The sequence below is a fragment of the Lagenorhynchus albirostris genome, chromosome 17 (assembly GCF_949774975.1).
Source record: "Lagenorhynchus albirostris chromosome 17, mLagAlb1.1, whole genome shotgun sequence".
Classification (NCBI taxonomy): domain Eukaryota; kingdom Metazoa; phylum Chordata; class Mammalia; order Artiodactyla; family Delphinidae; genus Lagenorhynchus; species Lagenorhynchus albirostris.
This window is the reverse complement of record NC_083111.1, coordinates 49490432-49511329: the sequence shown is the minus strand read 5'-3', so window position 1 is coordinate 49511329 and position 20898 is coordinate 49490432. Positions and strand designations below refer to the sequence as shown.

Sequence of the window (20898 nt, the reverse complement as noted above, 5' to 3'; positions counted from 1 at the left end):
ACTAGCTTATCAATAAATTAATAAACAGCATTTCAAACGTTGGGATGCTATTACTTAGCAGTCAATTCTTACTTTGATTTACAAATTATGTTTTTAGCATTAGTTGTTAAATCTTATAGGAAAGTTCTTCACAAAGAAAACGTAATGTTTTGAAAACTTTATAAAGGACTTGAAGTCTCTTGGTGAAAAGTTTGAGTCCCCTTCGCCGTTTTTCTCATTAGCTTAATTATAATGACATCACTCAAACACCAGAGACAAACAACCAATGGTGAGATTCAAAGTGTGCCTGCCAACGACGTTCCAAAGGCCCACAGCACAAACCAGCCTCCTTTAGTACTATCAACCTTTGACCTGCCCATTGTATCACCCTTTCCCCTCATTTGGACCTTAAGTGTTCACAGGCTGGGATTCCTGTTTCAAAGTTTTGCTGCTGCTTTTCCCTTTAAGTTTTGATTATTTCTGTCCTCGAAATCAAATGCGAATACCAAGACTGCGGGAGTAAACGAAAACAAAACAGTTGGGTGCACCCAACGGGGCCGCCTTGCCTCCCACCTGTCTCCATCCTCATCCAACTGCCAAGCACTGTTTAACTCAACTTCATTAGGAAAGCCTCTTCCCAGTCAGCGCCTGTGGAGTTCCCCAAATAACCAATCAACAGAACTTCTCCTAGGCTCAGCTGGCGCTCTGGGGGGTCTCCTGCTCCACAGTCCCCCAGAGAGGAGGGGGTAGGGACACTGCTACCTGGAGTTCTCCAACCCTGTCAACCCTCCAACCACCGACTTTCCGAGATGCGAGATGTACACAGACAGACACAATAACTACAGGCTCACCTCCTTCTTCCTCTTCCAGGGAGTTCATGCAGGGAAAGTAGCCGGCCAGCGCCTCGAAGGAGGCGGAGAGGCTGCTCCGGCTCTGGGAGCGCTGCATGGAGCGCCCCGCGGCGCCGGCGCCCCCCAAGCCCTGCCGGCCCATCTTGGACGAAGACCCGCTTTTCCCGCGGTACAAGATACGAGGCGTCTTGGCGGCTGAGGCGCGGCGACCGCAGCGCTTCGGGGGCCGGGGTGCTGCCGCGGGACCCTGGGGTACTGGCCCCTGCCTCCCTAACCCGGTCCGGACCAGTCGTGGCCTTCCTGGCTGCCGGGGCCTCCACTCTTCTGGGGAGGGGTACGAGGTGGGGATCCGGGCGGTGGCGAGCGGGGACGCGGCTGCTCGCTGTGGAAGTCCGAGGTCTCGTCAGGAGGGAGCTGAGGTGCCCGGAGGCTGCGGCTGCGAGTCGGTCTGGCCGCCCTCCCCTCGCAGGGAGATGTTGCTGATGCTGAGGTCCCCGCCAATCAGCAGCCGGACGGGGAGGCGGGCTGGCAGCTCCGGAGCGCGCTCCTCAGGCTCTGGGCAACTCTGAGCCCCGAGGAGCTCCTGCTGTTTCCGTTTCTTCCCTTTCCTCGCGTGATTAACACCAGGGAATGGTCGTTAATGAGACGCAATACGTTAGGCATCACAGATGGGAACTATCTCAGGCAAATTTTGGTAGTCACTTAGTCTCGCTTAAAATTTGTTAACGTTCCTCAAGCATAGATAGGAAATAATTTTCTCCAAATCATAAAACAAAGCCTCCCCAATTTTTAACAGGTCCCATGAAAACCTAGAATTAAAGCGTTCTCGTTTACCTTCTTTTTTAAAAAGATTAAAAAGTCAACGGAAGGTAAAAAAGATTTAAAAAATATCAAGAGCCTGAAAAAGAACCAACACTAAAAAAGTACTGTGATGTTTATCAATTTTGCTTTAATCTGGGGAATTTTTAATGCTTTTTTTTCCTCCTGATTAGATAATCTGCTACGTATTGTTGCTAAGAATGACAATGAACACTGTAAGGCTTTAGCATCTAAATAACAGGTAACATCCTCTTAACATAAAATTTGGAAGCAACACAGACATACCACAAACAAAACAGTTTATAAGTGAAATAGCATCACATTCTGCAAACTGCAAATCTCTATCCCAGAACATAAAGCAACCGTAAGTCTATTTTAGCATAAGTCAGAAGACTGTCCTACTTTTTGTAACTTTAGACAAGTCACTAGACCTCTCAATTTCCCTATCTAGGCAGGTGGGAAGGTAGGGCACAATGATTCCAGTCCTAACCATGTCATAGCTTGATTGTTGGCTGTGTGTTTTAGGGGATTTCAAAAGTGTTCTGTCAAATGTAAATTATACAATCTAAAATGGTTCTTTCATACAATAAATATTTACTGAGTACTATATATGAACAAGTTCTTTGCTTGATGTACTGGGAAATACAAATATTCATTCAATTAATGGTAACTGAGCTCCCAGTGTATGTCAGGTACCTTTGTAAACACCTAGGACATATAGTGATCAAAGCAGATAAAAATCTCTGCTCTCATGGAACTTATATTCTAGTAGGGGGAGAAAGACACAGTAAATCAGTAAACTATATAGTGTTAAAAGGGAGATAAATGAAAATGGCAAAAAATAAAGTTAGGGGGTATGGGACAGTCTGCGATTTAAACAAGAGCTGTCAGGGTAGGTATCATTGACAAGGCAACATCTGAATAGATGTATGAAGAAGTTGAGGAAGTAAGCCATTCGGATATGTGAGGAAGAGAGTTAGTTTGAGGCAAAGAGAGCCTGCAGTGCAAAGGCCCTAAGATATGATGTCCTGGTGTGTCCCTGGAACAGCAAAGAGGCCAGGGTAGCTGGAGTGGAGTGAGTAGGAAGGAAAGGAGGTCAGAGAGATAAGAGGCAGAGAAGGGGACAGATCACACAGAGCCTTCTCGGTATGTTAACAGCTTTGGCCATAGCACATCACAAGTTAGGAAGTACAAAACAATGCACTCAAGTAATAATCCTCCCCAATCTTTCTAAAAATTAGGAAACTTTCAAGTAATAGTGCTCTAACATAATAACAGCTTTTGGTTGCTTAGACTTAGGATCATCCAGGTTTCTTGCTTCTGTTTTTCTGATAGGCTTTTGTCGTTTCTCATTAATATTCCTACAATTCTCTCTTAGTTCAATTTCCTATTCATTATTCACCTTCCTAAAATACCCGCATTTCAATAGACACTGATAAAACCAGGAACTCTATGAGTAATTTTTCATACCATATTGCTTTTATTCAGAGAATAGAAATGTTTTCATTAAATGAAACTTTCATTCTAAGAATAAAGAGAATCATAGAATTTTGGAAACTGAAAGGACTATCGTAAGTCATCTAAGTCATCTGATGTATTTTTTATAACTGTGGGTCACAAATTTTTAGTGAGTCACGAAAATAACTTATCATTAGAATGATCAGCATTCTAAAAAATAAAATGAAATAAAATATTAGAGTGTAGCCCATGTAGTTATTGTATCAATTGCAGTATTGTTTCATGAATGTGTATGCACCCCTGCGTGTCTGTGTGTGTTCACATGTGTGTACTAAGTTGTGATCAAGAGAAACGTTTCAAGGAAGAGGGACTAAGTGGGAAAATCCTAGGAAAATAAATTGGTCAAGGGTGGAAAAGTTTGATTTTGGCACCCAGGGACATCATAATGATAGTTGAAAGTCACTTAGGAAGGGAATTATCTTGGGTTTCTACTAGTGACTGCATGGGGACAGGGAATCTGAGAACTCAATCAGCGGTCACACTCAAGTTGCTTGGGCCCTGCCTTCTCTATGTTAATAACCTGACTTTATGCACCAGGAAGAGGTTAGTCTGGAATAGCCCAGATGCATCTGTTTCTTCATGAGCATCACTTCTCTCTTGCAGTTTCAGAACAAAGTTGTCCTGGGAAGCATTTTGATATTTTTTCCTATAGTTGGGATTTGAGAGATATAGATAAGTGATAAAAGAATGACACAAAGAGAAACAGGAAGTACTAAAGAGGAAAATCACCTTATTTCAGGGAAGAAAGCTTCAAAGAAAAAGAAGACTATTGGCACACAGGTATCAGAGAGACAAACCACAGTAATGGCCAAGAGACTTCTAGTCTTGAATGATAACCTGTGGAATATACTGAACTTACTGAGAAAACATACAATTCCACTTTTTTTTTGTCCTATGCTCAATTGTCTTCCTATATAATAAATATTATATAAATAATATTTCTGGTTTACATATATTTTAAAAGTTGATTTACTATTCCTTATCCCATTCTGATATAGGAACTACCAACCCTAAAGGAATTTAAAAATTTATATAAAAAAGAAACTACTGATAAAGGATAGGAAATGTCATTTCCTCCATACCAGAAAGTACATTCAAATGGCTTTGGATGTAGTTTTCAAATGATGGGCTACTATATAGTTTCATTATATAAAACAAAGTGTAATTCCAGAACAATTATAGTCTAGTATTCAAATTATTTATAATATATTTATAACTTTCTTACTCATCCAAAATAATCAGAAAAAGTGACTCACAAATATACATACTAATTGCTTTCTAAATGCAAATTCTGGCCTTGAAAAAAGATTCCACTACTGTATAAGAAAATCATATTTTTGAAGAAAAGATATATAGATTGATATAACTTGCATAAAAAAATCATAGCATTCTATTTGATGAATATAAAACATATCACGCCAATTATGCCACTTAATTCTTACATCAATCCTGAGAGTGTCATCATTATTTCTTCTTTACAGATGAGCTAATAAAGACTCAATAATATTAAATGACTTGTTTAATTAGAAAGTGGCAGAGCCACTGATTTTCTGATTTCAGGTTCAGTGCCCTATACACTGTATCACGGGTGTCTCATACCATATACATAAGCACAGATGAAAAACATGCAAAACATAGATGATAGATATAATATGAACTATGTAGTAAATTATTTGGTTCAAAATAAAATAAATATTGAAAAAATATATTTAAAAGACATAATGTTTATTCTAACTATATACCAATGTTAAATCCATATTTGCCCTTTTAATCAAAACATATTAATATTACATAGCCATATATGTATTTCAGTTCATCAATTCTTAACAGGGCTAGAAAGTTACATGTCATTTATGTATCAGTTTTTGTAACAGTTTCTTCGCCAAAGTAAATCACCAAAATTTTAAAGTATGTTAAATTAGTTTATTCTTGAAATAGAGGCTTGGTCACTGATGTGAATGCATAAAAAGGTTATTTTGTGAAGTAGTTACGTAGTGTCTAGACCATGGATTAGTTCAGCTGGGAACATACTCATGCCTTTGGCAGCCTTGCCCTTTTCTATGCTAGAAATGATGTAGGTGATGATGATGAGAATGCAAACTACTACTAATAAAGAGAAGGAAAGATGAAGTAAGTCCTTTTGGGAAGTATTGGAACAAACAAATAATAAGGCCTAGAAGTGGATATGCAAAAAAGAGATAGAAAAAGGACTCTTAATGCTACTCCATTGTCACTATTTAGTGTATCCAGTCAACCCAGAAATGGCTGGTTGCTAAAAGAGATAGGAATTGCTCAGGATAGGCTATAAAGCCACACTGCAGACTGAATTAACCTCTTTCTTCTTGATACACATTGCTCTTGATAATATAGGAATTCATCTCTACCTCAGTCTTCACAATTGATGTCAATTACCTTTGCCACTTTGGACTATTCTGCTCTACACAAATAATTCTATACTAAATGGAAATATTTGTGGATATATTTTGGTTTGTTTTATTCAAAACCAGCTCTCAAAATACTTGCAAACAATGTGACCAACAAGGGATTAATCTCCAAAATATACAAACAGCTCATGCAGTTCAATATCAAAAAACCAAACAATGCAATCAAAAAATAGGCAGAAGATCTAAATAGACATTTCTCTAAAGAAGACATATAGATGGCCAAAAAGCACATGAAAAGATGATCAGCATTGCTAAATATTAGAGAAATGCAAATCAAAACTACAGTGAGGTATCACTACCTCACACCAGTCAGAATGGCCATCGTCAAAAAGTCTACAAGTAATAAATGCTGGAGAGGGTGTGGAGAAAGGGAACCCTCCAACACTGTTAGTGGCAATGTAAATTGGTGCAGCCACTATGGAGAACAGTCTGGAGGTTCCTTAAAAAACTAAAAATAGAGCTACCATATGACTCAGCAATCCCACTCCTGGGCATATATTTGGAGAAAACCATAATTCAAAGATATATGCACCCCAATATTCATTGCAGCACTATTTACAATAGCCAAGACATAGGAGCGACCTAAATGTCCATTGACAGAGGAATGGATAGATGTGGTACATATACACAATGGAATATTGCTCAGCCATAAAAAAGAATGAAATAATGCCATTTGCAGCAGCATGGATGGACCTAGAGATTATCATACTAAGTGAAGTAAGTCAGACAGAGAAAGATAAATGTCATATGATATCAGTTATATGTGGAATCTAAAAAGTGATACAAATGAACTTATTTACAAAACAGAAACAGACTCATGGACTTAGAAAACAAATTCAGTGTTACCAAAGGGGAAAGGTCGGGGGAGGGATAAATTAGGAGGTTCGGATTAACCTATACATACTGTTATATAAAATAGATAGTCAACAAGGACCTATTGTATAGCTCAGCGAACTCTACTCAATACTCTGAAATAACCTATATGGGACAAGAATTTGAAAAGAATAGATATATATGTATACGTATAACTGAATCACTTTGCTGTACACCTGAAACTAATACAACATTGTAAATCAACTAGGCTCCAATATAAAATAAAAATAAAATAAAAATAAATAATAATAAATAAAAATTAAATTAAAAAACCCAACTCTCAGAGTCCTTTAGGACAGTGATCATGGCAAGGATGGTTTCCAAGTTTGAGAAACTTCCGGCTCCAATATTCTCTTCTACTATTCCAGCCAGTGCTCTGGCTTTGTGATAAATTTACACAGTCTTCATAGTAACATTCTCAAACATTTGAGAGAAAAGAAGAAACATTTCTTCTATTTATAAATGCCTTGGGATTCTAGATGAACATCACCTAGCAAATTCTCATATCACTATGAGATCAATAGCATCACAATTTTGTGAGTGTAAACATTCTGCCCAAATACGCAGCAAGGTTTAAAAATTAGATATACATTTCAGGTACCAATGCCAGTAACTATACAATAGTTATAAAAAGTGCGTTCATTTAAACTGCTTTATTCATTCATTATTAATTTATTCATTCACTATTCATTTACTCATTACTCATTTATTCCTTACACCACAGTGTGATGAGAATAATATTAGGTTTGCATGGAAAATAGAAGGATTCTCTTAATTACAATTAAGTCTAATTCCTACTTGTCACTGTTCCTTCTTTTTCTTTACTGGCTAAAGCTTCATGTATTCACTTCAACATACACAGCATAAAAGACTTCTGATTACCATTTAGATTAACTGAATCATATGTTTGTTGTATATAAATGGTTATACACTGTTTAAACTGCTTGATACCATGCTGATATAAAAATAGAAAACTTAACATTTTTCACAGAAATTTGGCTTAATTGTCCGGCTGACTTTTAAATTGCAGGCACCTTAATTATTTTTCATTATATATCAAGGCATAAAATTTATAACGAAGTTATTTAAAGTTGTTAAAAATCAAAGGCAGTAAAAAAGAATGAGGATTCTCTCAAAGCATTAAAAATTGCAGGATTTTAAATAGTATATTGCAAAAATAAAAAGTCCAGGAAAAACATTCATGGTATACAGATCCAGGTCAAACATCACCTAGATTGGGCATAAGTGAATTGCTGACTGAAGGAAGTTCTATTCAGAGCTCAGTACCTTTGGTAAACAGTTAAGAATGTGTGCAAAGTGGCCAACTTAGAAACCAAACTAAGCAACTCATTATCAGCTGACACCCACTTAAGGTACTCTGTGTTAAAGACGCCTTTAAAGTAACAGTTCATCTGTCGTGTTGATATGAAACTTCATAATAGGAAACAGCAATACAGATTAAACATGTTTCCCTCCTAAAATTCAATTCAAATGGTTCCATCTAATATGCTTTATTTATCCTCCCACAATAAGATGAGAAGCTCAGGTCTAAGAACACAGAGGTTTATTTCCCAGAGAAAACAGTCTCAGTAAGAGGTAAATTTGTGGTGTCATACAAAAAATCTCTAAGAAACGCAAGTAATTATAAAAAGGCAAATCAGTATGTGTTCTAGTTATGGGGATATTCTGTAATGCTTCTCCCCGACCACTGCTTTATAACTTGGATTCTTCTGCTTGGCAACTCCTTCTGCAACTCAGCCTAACAGAGTAGTGTTTCAAATCCCAGCCTCCTTTCCCATACTTGACACCAAACTGGGAAAAGACATTTAGGGAGGAGGCAGAAGTCTCGATTCACAGCCTAAAAAATAACTAAATATGCAACTGTATATATATATATACTTAAATTTGGCCACACCATTCAAAAAGCTTTTCCAGAAATGTTTATTTGCAGTGTAACCAGCATTTGGACAGAGAAAAACTGTGGTGTAGAATTTCTGAGTTCCTTTATTTTTGGTTCTGTTACTTATTTTTTTGTGATTATCTGGCATTTGATCTAACATCTAGAAGAAAGTCATTGCTTCACAACTCACTGTTATACACTATTAATTTCATTTCAAATAATAGTGTATTTCATACTATGAAGGCAGCATTTCAGGGGTTCTCTGGGTGAGGCAAAAATACAAACTTTATATCTTAATAAATCTTGTACTGCAACTGAATAAACACTGAAAGACACTTTTCAAGGACAGTGACCTTAAAAAATGTAATTGTTACATATTTTATCACAATTCAAGGTGACTGCAATTTTAGACCAATGTAACATTTTTGGTTCTATTTCTAATTTCATTTATTAAAATAATTCATTTTTATTCTCAACTTCAGATTATAGGCTAACATCAGCTGACAAAGGGTACGTTATCTGGTTTCTACAGCCACTTAGAAGGTGCTTGTCAGAGAGCACTAGAGTTCAGGAGTCAATGAGAAGTCATAGCACGAGTGAACAAGCCCCTTGTCAACCTTGTAAGACACAGTTTGCCCCCATCCTTGCAGAACTAGAGCTCCACTCACCTCCTTACTCTTAGATCTGAGTCCCACCTCCATCCACAGTCTTATCCCAACTTTACTCTCAACCTCGTTCATTATTACTCGGATCCCGTGATTACCCCGGATTTACCAAACCACCATGTCTCCTTTGCCTACACCACTCTGTGGTTGAACTTTTGACCTAGATGATGGGATGGAAATGTCCCCCTATAACTGAAGTTCCTCTTTGTGTCCATACATTACAGTACTCCTTTTAATACAAGTTTTTGTGAGGAAGATCATAGTTTTTTTCCATAGTGGAGTCCATTAAGAAAAATGTAAAACAGCACTGGAGACTAAATAACTCTATGAGAATCTATTATTAACATGTATTTCTCACTATAATGATCACAATAACTATAAGAAAAATTCTCCAAATTATATTTTCTATAATGTTCTGTGTGTGTGCCGGTTTAAAAAAAATAATGCCAACGAAACAATTATTGACAGTTATGTCAACAATATTATAAGAATCTCTATAAAAACTTTTCCTGGGCTTCCCTGGTGGCGCAGTGGTTAAGAGTCCGCCTGCCAATGGAGGGGACACGGGTTCGTGCCCCGGTCCGGGAAGATCCCACATGCCGCGGAGCGGCTGGGCCCATGAGCCATGGCCGCTGAGCCTGCGCGTCCGGAACCTGTGCTCCGCACCGGGAGAGGCCACAACAGTGAAAGGCCCGCATACCGCAAAAAAAAAACTTCTCCTGTAAATTTCTTATCTGTACGGGCCTCCATTCATTGTCTGTCTTGCATTTGTGGACCACTGCTTAAAATTTTAATGTTTCACGTTAAACACCTATTAGAATTCATTCTTTCAGAGTCATTCTAGAGGGAGCAAGACCTTACACACTCCTTGAGCTTACTAACATCTTCTACTACAGTTGAAAATAATTTATTCCAATTTTAAGGGACAGTCCAAGAAACAGAAAACAATTACTTTGGTCTACTGAAAACTCCACATACAGTTCCAAACGCTCAGCTTCTGACATTTATTTCCCGTGGTTTAGTTTTTCCCATGTTTTTAGATATTATGTCAGTCTAATGCATAATACTTTTGTTTTATATAATGACTTTCTCTCAAGTATTTTTTCAAAATCTCTACATTCATGTCTAAAACATCTCTATGTAACCTGTCAGTGCTATTCCCCATTTCTTACGTGCTAAAGTATAAGGAAGATAAAAGGTTACACATCCATTAGTGATAGGATCTGATGAAGCCTAGACAGTTAAACTATGGGTTTAAACCTTTTTTACATTTCTGCACATTGAAAAATTGTTCACAAAAAATATATGTAAAGGGTCAATGAATATATTCCTATCAAAAGGTAATCTACTGAAAGTGTTTAACAAAGACAACTGATTGTTAGCCTAGTAGAACTAATTGACCATCCAAACATTTGTTATTGAACAATATTAAATAAATATTTACTGAATGCCACCATGTCCACGCACAGTGCTAAGCAGCAGAAGTAGTAAACTGTATCATTTACTAATTAACTGACCATCGATTAAATCTATTACTTTTACTCATTTATTACTATTTCAACTGATAAATAGAGAAAAGCTAAGGAAACAGATCAAGTAATGCTATGTAATTAAAAATAAAGAGATAATGATGCACTAGCATGTATCTGGAACATGTGTATGCAGCTCAAAAGCATTTAAAATATGAGCACCAAAGCAAAACAAAGACAGCTTAAGTATTCCTGTTTGGATTATAATAATGCCACACTTTCAAGATCATGAGACATTAATTTTAAAAATTATAGGACTAACATTTCTAAAATACAAGTTTGGAAAAGCACAGTATTCAACAGGAAAATAGAACTAAAGGGGAAATCTGAAGAAAAATTACTTTGGTTATTACACACGCACTCAGAGAGGCATTAAATTGTAGAGGCATAAAATGACTCAGAAAGAATAAACCAACAAAAATATAATCAATTGAAAATAAATCTGCTCTTTAGAAGGTCCAAAATGACCACCATGTTGTCACGTCCAGTGGGACTTTCAAGTCCTCATCTTACTGGCTCCCTGAGCAGCATTCTACAGAGTTGATCACTCTCTGGTCTGAAAGCATTATCTTCTCTTGACTTCCATTGGATCACATTCTTAGAGTTTTCCTCCCATTTCTCTGGCATCTCTTCATCAACCCCTGTGGCTGACTTCATCTCTTCTATCAAATTTCTACCTTTAACATCTTTAACACAACCTGGACCACCTTCTCTCATTATACTTTCCCCCTATATGATCAGCTCCATTTCCAGTTTTAAAAACCATTTGAATTCACTCAAATTTATTATTGAGTGCAGACCTCTTGAGTTTCAGAGCTGATAACCATCTATTTGACATCACCACCAGAATATCTCACAGACCTCTCAAACTACACTCTTGATTTCTTTCCCACAGAAATCTACTTCTTTTCTTATCTTCTCTCTTAATAAATGACATCATCAGCCAAATGGCTGCTCAAACCAGAAATTTGAACAACCTCTTTTATTCCTTATTTTCCCATACTGTATGCCTCTCTCATCCAATCATCATCAGACTCTATTGATTCTACTTCTAAAATAGATCTCATATCTATCCATTTCTCTAATCCTATTCCAAGCCACTTTCACTCTTACCCTCAAGATATTATTCATAAAGCAGCCAGAATTATCTTTTAAAAATATATATGGGATCATGTTACTACCCTGCTATCACTGCAATTACATAAAACACAAACACACAGCATGACCTCCCTCTAAGATTATATTTACTTCTTCATATTAAATGGTTTTCCTTATTACCCATTAAGACTTGTGTGGTGTCCAGTTTCTCTTATTTACTCTAAAAATCACTGAGCATCTTTCTCCATTGTGGTTTTTCTTGTTTTGCCATAGTGATATCCACTACAGAAAGTATTCTGCAATTTTAAATAGATCCTTTCCTCCTTGCTTCTCATATTGCAGTTTAAAGAGAACTATGTAAAGGTTAGTCAATTCCTACCAAACGTGTTTTTCCAGGTCTCATGAAAGGTACTGCATCTCTGGCCAGGAATCCTTCATAGCTGTATCTCAACTTGGAGATTATTTAACACAACAATCACTTGCTACAAGAGGGCTTTAAAACTTAACACCTGCTTCCCTGAAGAACCTGTGACTCATTTATGCAGTGAGCTGCTATTACTGATGAGAAAGTATCACATTCTTTTGAAGAAAAACAGTGGTGGTAGGCTCAGAACCTCAGAACCATGATACAGGCTGTCAAGTATTGTATATTATTATTAGTTAACATTTCATAATTTAATAATATTATTATATTATTTGATCCCATCTACATAACTATTTGCACAGTGGTTAATGGTGTGAACTCTGGAATTAGACAGGCTTGGATATGTATCCTAGCTCTTCCACTTCCTAGCTGTATGACCTTGGGCAACTACTTAAACACTCTGTGCCTCAGTTTTCTCATCTGTAAATGGGACATAATAATAGTAATGACCTTGTAGGTTGTTGTGAGAATGATCTCATTTAACAGTGAGCATGAAGCTCAGGAATTCCAAATCATCAGCTCCATATTTCTCCTCTTCCAATTAAGACTTCTACTCTTGAAGCACTGCTACCTTCAGGCCGGTTTTAAGATTAACATGAACTGGTGAAATGGATTCATCTTTCAGACATATTTTCATTTTCAAACAATATCCTTAACTAATTGGTGAAATTTCAGGCAGTGCTAAGTGATTTTTAAAAATACCTAGGCAAATTTAGGGAAGAACTGGTACATTTTCTCACATATAAACAAGGCTCTCCTGAGATTTTTCTCTGAGCTCAGTTCTCCTGAGAACCAGCTCTGTTACAGCTTTTCTCTGTCCTCTAAAAATGAACAAAGGCCAAATAATTTCTTTTAAAAATCAGGTGTTCTAGAGGTGTTCTACAGGTGGAGGTTGAGGGGTTGGGGCCCGCTTTTCAGACAGGCATTCGTATGTTAAAGAATTATCTGTGCATATATTTTTAACATATTCAAATTTCATTAATACTATATAAGAAATTTAACACCAGCCTCTGTGAAACACTCCTTTGAGGCAGAGGGAGAACACCACACACAAATATTGCACATTAACCTAACAGCATTACGTTGGACAAGACAGGTTCTTGATTAAACCAAGCCTGCCTGACAAAGCAGCCACCTCAAGGTGATTCATTCCACTTTCAGGACATAAGTTTATCAGGTAGTTTGCATTACTTCATGACTATGATGTGAACATCACAAAGATTATTAAAGTGTCACATGCATTTACAGAAGTTCAGAATTTCCCCTAACATTGTATACGTACATAAACAGGTCCACAATGTGGAATACTGTACAGTACATTTATTTATATTTTAATGTAAGTCCATATGTGAATAACTGCTCACAGATTTTATTTTATTCAAGTGGCCAGATGGATTCAGGATAAATTTATGTCCCCAAATGATTTTGCTATGTTTTATCTAGCATTTTCACGTGGGTGGAGTAGAAGGCGGAGGGTCTTGCTGCATCGACTACTCCTGCCACATTGACTGTAGAACAACTTTGAAGATGTGGAAAGTGTCAATTTAAAATATTCAAACTATTGGTTTTGCCTCTTCCCTTACTCAGTGAGAAGTAGCTATAGCCATTCTCTACATAAATCATCAAAGCAAAAAGGCAAAGTTTGAACTGAATGCTTCAGAAGTAGTTCCTAGTGGATGAATTCTTTCAATCATTTCATATAGTGTAATTTTTAAAATTATAGCTTCTAGTTGCATGAAAAATAACTTTTAAAACTTGTGTTGAAAATTCAATTGGTTTTATATGGTCCTAAGTTGCTCTCTTAACTTAGAGCCCATCTGATCATTTATTTTATTTATTTTATTATTATTTTTTTTGACCACGCCTTGTGGCATGGTATCTTAGATCCTGGACCGGGATCGAACCCGTGTCCCGTGCATTGGAAGTGCAGAGTCTTAACCACTGGACTGCCAGGGAAGTGCTGAGCCCACCTGATCATTTAAATAGGTTTCTGCATTTGGGTCATAATATATTTATGAGACATGATAACAGTTTAAGAAATTTACTATTTAAAAAAACCCTCTCACACATCTTTTCTAATGTAATTCTTTTTTGAATATAATAATAGACATACATTACATAATGAAATTTTGTGGTATTAAAAATTATATGTAACTTTCTATTCTCAAAATTAATTTGTTTCTGGTAAAAGAACTGGATAATTATATTGTGTGTTACTACCACAAATTTTTTGTAGTTTCTAGGCCTGATAAATCATTTTGTATTTGGGGGATTAGGAAGAATGACAATAACTTTAAGATCTGAAAACGTCTTGAGAATGTACTGGTATAATTTCTGTCTATAAGTACAACTTTACATGAAGTCAATCAATTATACTTCTCTTCTAAATATTTGGAAAGATGCTTCCTAACCTCCTGTACTTCCAGGGTCATGGAAGTCTTAGAGACACAACCCTTTACATTTCATTCCATCCTTGGTCCTAGTAAATTGAAGAAAATGTATCGTGATTCGTATCTCTTATATATAATGCCACTTCACAGGTGTTATGGCTGAATTGTGTTCTCTCAAAATTCATGTGTCGAAGTCCCAACCCCTAGCATGTCAGCATGTGATTGCATTTGGAGATAAGGTATTTAAAGAAGTGATTAAGTTAAAATGAAGCTGTATGAAGCGTTCAAACCTAATCCAATGTGACTGGTGTTCTCATAAGAAGAAATTTGGGCACACAAACTGACACCAGGGATGTGTGTGCACCAAGAAAAAACCATGTGAACAGGCAGCAAGAGGGTGCCCTCTACAAGTCAAGGAGAAAGGACTTCCAGCCTCCAGAACTGCGAGAAAATAATGTCTGTTGTTTAAGCCATGCAGTCGGTAGTATTTTATTATGGCAGCCCTAGCTGCCTATCCTTTGGGATAGATTAAGTCCCCTATAATCTTTCTCTTTACAGTGCTTTCAGAAGTTTTCATTTTTTTCCCTAAAAGTTTAAGAAGTTTACTTAGCATATTTAGATCTATTCTAATTTTTTTTAAATACCCTGTACAATTTTGATGTCCCAATAAACCAGGTCTTTTTGTATCATAAAAGTTTAGCTGTAAAGTGAATTTCCATAAATCAAATGGTATTTTCTAATTACTTTTGCTGTTTTAACAGCTGGTGTTTCTATGCCAATGGTGGATATTATGTTTCCAGTTTAAAAAAAGGTAAATTATTTACATAGTCTCTTAAAAAAACACACGTGCCAGAAAAACCCCAGACTTTTCACTACATTTTTATATACGTAAGACTAAGTTTCTTAAGTGCAGAAACTGTACTTTATTGATGATATTATTTGCATTCCCAGAGCCTACCACCATGATCGGGGCCTAGTTCACTGATTTGCTTCTAAGGACACTATTTTACCTAAATAAATTCTGCTAAAGGAGCTGTTCGTTACCAACAGGCATACTCAGATTCTTATTTCATTATTCTGTTAAAGAAAAGGGTTAAAATGAAAACTGCTCATACCAGCTTCTGTGGTGAATGTGAATGAATCATCTGACTACTATTATCGTGGATGTGGCTCCTGAAATTGATTTTTCTTCATTAGCATTCCAAATCATTACTTACAGTTACATGTTTTTTGATATTTAAAAGGCTCTACCGAATGCAGTTCTAACTTACCCAATTCAGCAAAGTAAATGGATGCCCTGAACACATCTTTTATTACCTCCACTTATCAGGAAGCAAATCAAAAGTAAACATATGTTTCTTACTTTCATCATATGAAGTGTTCAATACTAGAAGCCAAGCTAATTTTTTAAACACTGAATACATTAAAAATTAACTGTGTCATTTTCTACCTAATTAATTAAATATAACAGAAATGTAAAACCTTGTATTTCTAGTTTGTCTTAATCCAATATCATCATTTAAACCTGTGATGCTGAATTCTTATACCCCTCAAATTGTTCATTTGCTTTCATGACCATCTCCTTCTCCTGGACATCATTAATGACACATATCAAACTGAAGTGAGTTAAAGTTTATTTTGTGAATATTTTGAAAATTTTGTGATAGTTCTGAAAGAATATAGAAAACTGAAGTGTTGTTACTAAATTAGTGTTGGAATGCACTGATCCACCTAGCAGTTTTAAATTCCCATAAATTTGAGTATGTATTTATGATCCTAAACCTATGTCATTCACACACACACAGACACACACACACACGGACAAAGCAAATATATCTAATTATGTTCTTGAAATTATTTCAAAGATCAATTCTTATGCTAGGATTAAAACTTCGTTTCAGTGCACACTGGCATAGTTTTAAGATAAAAATAACTACTGATGCTGGTACCAACCCAGATTTACAAACTGATATGATAAATATTTCTTCTTTTCAGCTTCCAGTCCCCATGCCCTGGCCCCAGACTTCCTTATTGGTGTCTGGATTCTTTCACAACCCACTCATTGGCATTCCTGCCTCCAGTCCCTCCCTTTTAATCTATTCTGGACATTTTTGCCAGGTACATTTTCATAGAATAGATTTATTATCAAGTCTCTTTCTAAGAAAAATAACAAACAAACCTTCAGCGAGTTGAGAGCACAAAATCTATTCCACCCATCTTGGAATTCAGGGCTTCAGACAAAAAGAACTTTCCAATGTCACTCCTACTTTTCAAACACATACAGCTTTAATCCAACTTTGCTACTCTATTCACTGCCCCCCACACACCTTTTTGCTTCACATTTCTTATTTTCTCTCATGTGAGCCCATTGTTAGGGTGGGGAATTCGTCTTCTTGTCCAAAGCCTCCTGTCTGCTGCGCCAGAGCTAAGTGCAACCCTGACTCTTCCTTTATCCTGGAGCTGGAAGCTATTGGATTCCTCATACCCTCAGCCTCTAGACCCTCAGCATCACTGATAGAGCTTCTAGTCTGACTCCGAATATTGCCATTTCTAGGCAGTTTCTCTTGTCACCTCGCCCCTCCCCACTTCCTTGCATCAAGTGGGTCCCAGTTTCATCACATCTCTCTTTACAGCACACTTTAGACTGTGAGTCAGGATGCTAAGGAAGAGGGTCCTGCTCTATAGCATCTCCATCACCATCCAGTTCAACTTTCCTTCCTCCCAATCCTAGGCTTATGAATTCAAGGTCCCAGGGGCCTTGTAAATACAGAGCCTGTTAAAGACACGAATGTGTGCTGGTCAGAATGCTCTCCTGCCTCCCTGCTTATATACAGTGCCTGTCCTTCAAGATTCAGTTTCATTCCACCAGCTCTCTGAATCCCCTGGCCCATAGTGATGCCTTCCTACTCTGAAATCCCTTTATCTCGTTCACTCTTTGGGTACTTATCATAGTCTACCTGCATTATTACTGAACTTTTCTTTTTCAACTGCCTACTGTATATATTTAGTTGAAAGTTCTAGAGATATAAACCTCTCAAAATATCCCCAAATGCCTCATCCTCTGCCAAACTTGCTCCTAATTCTGTACTCCCTCTCTTAGCAAGTGACAGTACCATTCATTCACTCAGTCCCTCAGGCAGAAAACTGGGGTCATTTTTGACTTCTCCCTCTTCTTCACACCCCCATCCATATCTAATCAATCATCAAGTCCTAATTCACACCTTCTAAATATCTATGAAACTGATTCTTCTTCATCCCAAGTTCAAGGCCCCACTTCTGTTATATAAGACTCCTAATTTGTTGCTCTATCTTTAATCCAAGTACTTTTCAATCTATTTTTCATGAAGCCAGATGATCTTTTTTTTTTTTTTTTTTTGCAGTACGCGGGCCTCTCACTGTTGTGGCCTCTCCCGTTGCGGAGCACAGGTTCCGGACGCGCAGGCTCAGCGGCCATGGCTCACGGGCCCAGCCGCTCCACAGCCTGTGGGATCTTCCCGGACCAGGGCATGAACCCGTGGCCCCTGCATCGGCAGGAGGACTCTCAACCACTGCGCCACCAGGGAAGCCCCAGATGATCTATTTAAATAGCAAGTTAGCCCATGTCACATTGCTTTGCTTAAAAATTTTGCAGTGGTTTTCCTTCTCTTGGCCTAAAAGGCATGCCTACTATCCTTCTTTCTCTCTTGCTTCTTCCTGCCTCTCACTCCCAGCTCTAGCAATACTGGATTGTGTGAGCTGCCATGCACCTTCCAGGCTACTACTTACCTCCCACATGTATTTGAAGGTGGGATACCTGGAATGCCTTCCTCCCTCCTTTTCTCTTTATCTAGACATTTTCTACTTATATGTTCAGGTATCTTCCAGGGAACAAGTTCTAATCTCCTGAGGAAGTAAATGCTCCTTCTCTGAGATTCCACAGTATCTGGAGTCTGTCTCTACTACACAGTATTAAAAGCTATGTCATAATTATGTTCATTCATTCATTCAAGTACTTATTGAATACCTATGACAGGAAACTTTTTGTGCCATGTAATAGACATTCAATAAATGATTTTTGCTAATGAATGAGTGAATATGCCCAACTGAACTTTAAGAGGAACACTGTTATATTTTATTTATTTGAATTTATTTCCATTCACCCTCATGTCCTTACTGTATGTCTAACATAGTATTTTATATGTAGTAATAGCTCAAAACACACTTTGCTTGATTTATTTTTACATTTAGTCTTGACATTAAGATGTTTTTGAGAAAAAAATTATCATTGACTACAAAACACTATGAAAATTTTAAAAATTATATGATCATACAGTATAAATAATGCACAATAATATTTGTAAACTCTGAAATCTTAAATGCTCATAATTCTGGTAAACTATTGGCAGAAAGCTTGCTCTCTCCAAAAGATGAATTTTGGAGTCACAGTATCTGAAGGTTACAGAGTAATCATATGCAACGAAGAATCAAATACAAAAGTGGAATATAGGAGCATTTTGGTAACATTGAAAAAAGAAAACTCTCATAATATTGATGTTTTCTATGGGAATTTACTCTAAGCAGTCTGGAAAATATTGCAGCTACTGTGAGAAAGACCATTTAAAGATCCTCACAGGGTCTAGGCACTATGCCTACACTACCTAATGGTTAAGAGTCTAGTTTGAGGGATTCTGGATTCTTCCAGATTTTACCCCACCACGTTCATAATGAAAAAGAAACCTTCCAGATGATAGATTTGGAAACATTTTCTGTAATATCTCAAACCAAAGAATGAATTAATATCAGAAACTGTTGAAAACCAAAATGATGAAGATAGCAGTCCCAACCAAAAAAAAAAGAGCAAGTTAGAAACAGGCAATTCACATAAGAGCAAACAAAAAGATTGATGGGTATTTCAAACTTATTAGTTATTAGAGAAAAGCAAGTTAATACAACAATGAGAAATCACTCATTGCTAATATCACTCATGCTAATTATCCCTCATATGATCAGAAATACTTGTATTAGATATTAAAAATTAGGAAGTGATGCCAATTGCTGGCATGGATGTTGGGATATAGAGACTCTTATGCACTGCTGTTTGGATAGTAGACTAGAGCAGGAGATCTGGTGAAAGGCTGACAGAACTTGGCCAAATTAATTAAACACACACTGAACAACTCGATAAATCTAGTTCTGGGTATATATAGATATATATAAAATAAATTCTCACCCAGGCTCATAAGGAGACATAAATGAGGATATTCATCTCAGTGTTATTTGTGGTGGCAGGAGTTGGAGTCTATCTGGATGTCCAGCATTGGAAGAACAGAGAGGAAAAATGTGGTAAATGCATACCATGGAGCATACTACACAGCAGTTAGAAATATAGGAATAAATGTACACACAGATGCTCTGAAAACAAAATGCTCAATGAGAAAAATAAAAAGGGAATGTAACTTTAAAATGCACAAACACATATATGCATACATAAAACAATAATGCACATTTTATAAGAGCACATGGATATACTGAAGGTACACATTAAACATATTAAAATAACCATCTTAACAGATGGAGGGAGGAAAATAGGGATTAAAGGGGATTCAGTAAAGAGGGAGACAGAAGCAGAGAGAAAGGAAGAGAGAGATGGAGAGAGAAACTCTTCTCTCAGTGTGGACCTGTGTGACCCCTCTTCACCCTGTTTCCCTAAGTGTTTCCTTGTGCTAACTCCCTTCAACCACTCCACAGTGTGATTATAGGTTAAATGTCTCTACAGCCAGGTCTTAATTCACATGATGATGGGTACCATGTGTCTGTCTCATTCACTGCTGTATCCTCAGTACCTGGTACTATGCTTGCACACAGTAGGTATTCAAGGAATATTTGTTGAAGGAATGAATGAATGCACAATTTTACATTGGCTGACCCATGCTAACAGAAAGAAAACCAAAAGCTGAACTTAAGATCTTGAAAAAAAATTTCACATGGATCTTTTCAGTGTTAAATTCCAGGTTTCATCTCAAGAAAGGTAAGTTCTTAGGTTTCATTCAAGTGAAGCAGATAGAGCAGCAATTCTTTTTTCAATGATACTCACATGTGGCACTGGTTGAACCCCTTTTGTATTAGGTTCTACATTTAAAATGGAGAGAATGAAGATTTTTGTCTTCAGCTTTTTTTTGTTAGCAAGATAAAGAGATACTACTGTTCAAATGGCAAGAAATGCTTTTCTCTTTTAAAATTTAAAGTGTGCATATTATAATTTTCCTATCGAAATAGGATTATTATGCTCTCTTATATTGGAATTTCTGAGTCACAAAAGCTCTCAGTGAGTTTTCCTTCAGCATGTAATGTAACATTACAACATGATTCAGAATAGCATTTGACCTACAGTTTCACAAAGTATGCATTTACAACGTATTTCACTTAGAA

General features: G+C 36.9%; 1 protein-coding gene across 40 annotated transcripts in view; it reads right to left on the bottom strand.

Moving 5' to 3' along the window:
• The window catches only part of RIMS2 (regulating synaptic membrane exocytosis 2), a 576987-nt gene that overhangs the window by 24065 nt on the left and 532024 nt on the right, over positions 1 to 20898 (bottom strand). The window contains exon 1 of one of the 40 annotated variants that reach the window (XM_060127330.1): positions 831 to 972. The exons of 38 other annotated variants lie outside the window; for them this stretch is intronic. In XM_060127330.1, the coding sequence (XP_059983313.1) occupies positions 831 to 972 (142 nt within the window). Of the gene's footprint in view, positions 1 to 826; positions 973 to 20898 lie in introns of those variants that run through there. One more of the 40 variants, XM_060127331.1, reaches the window with a different exon arrangement.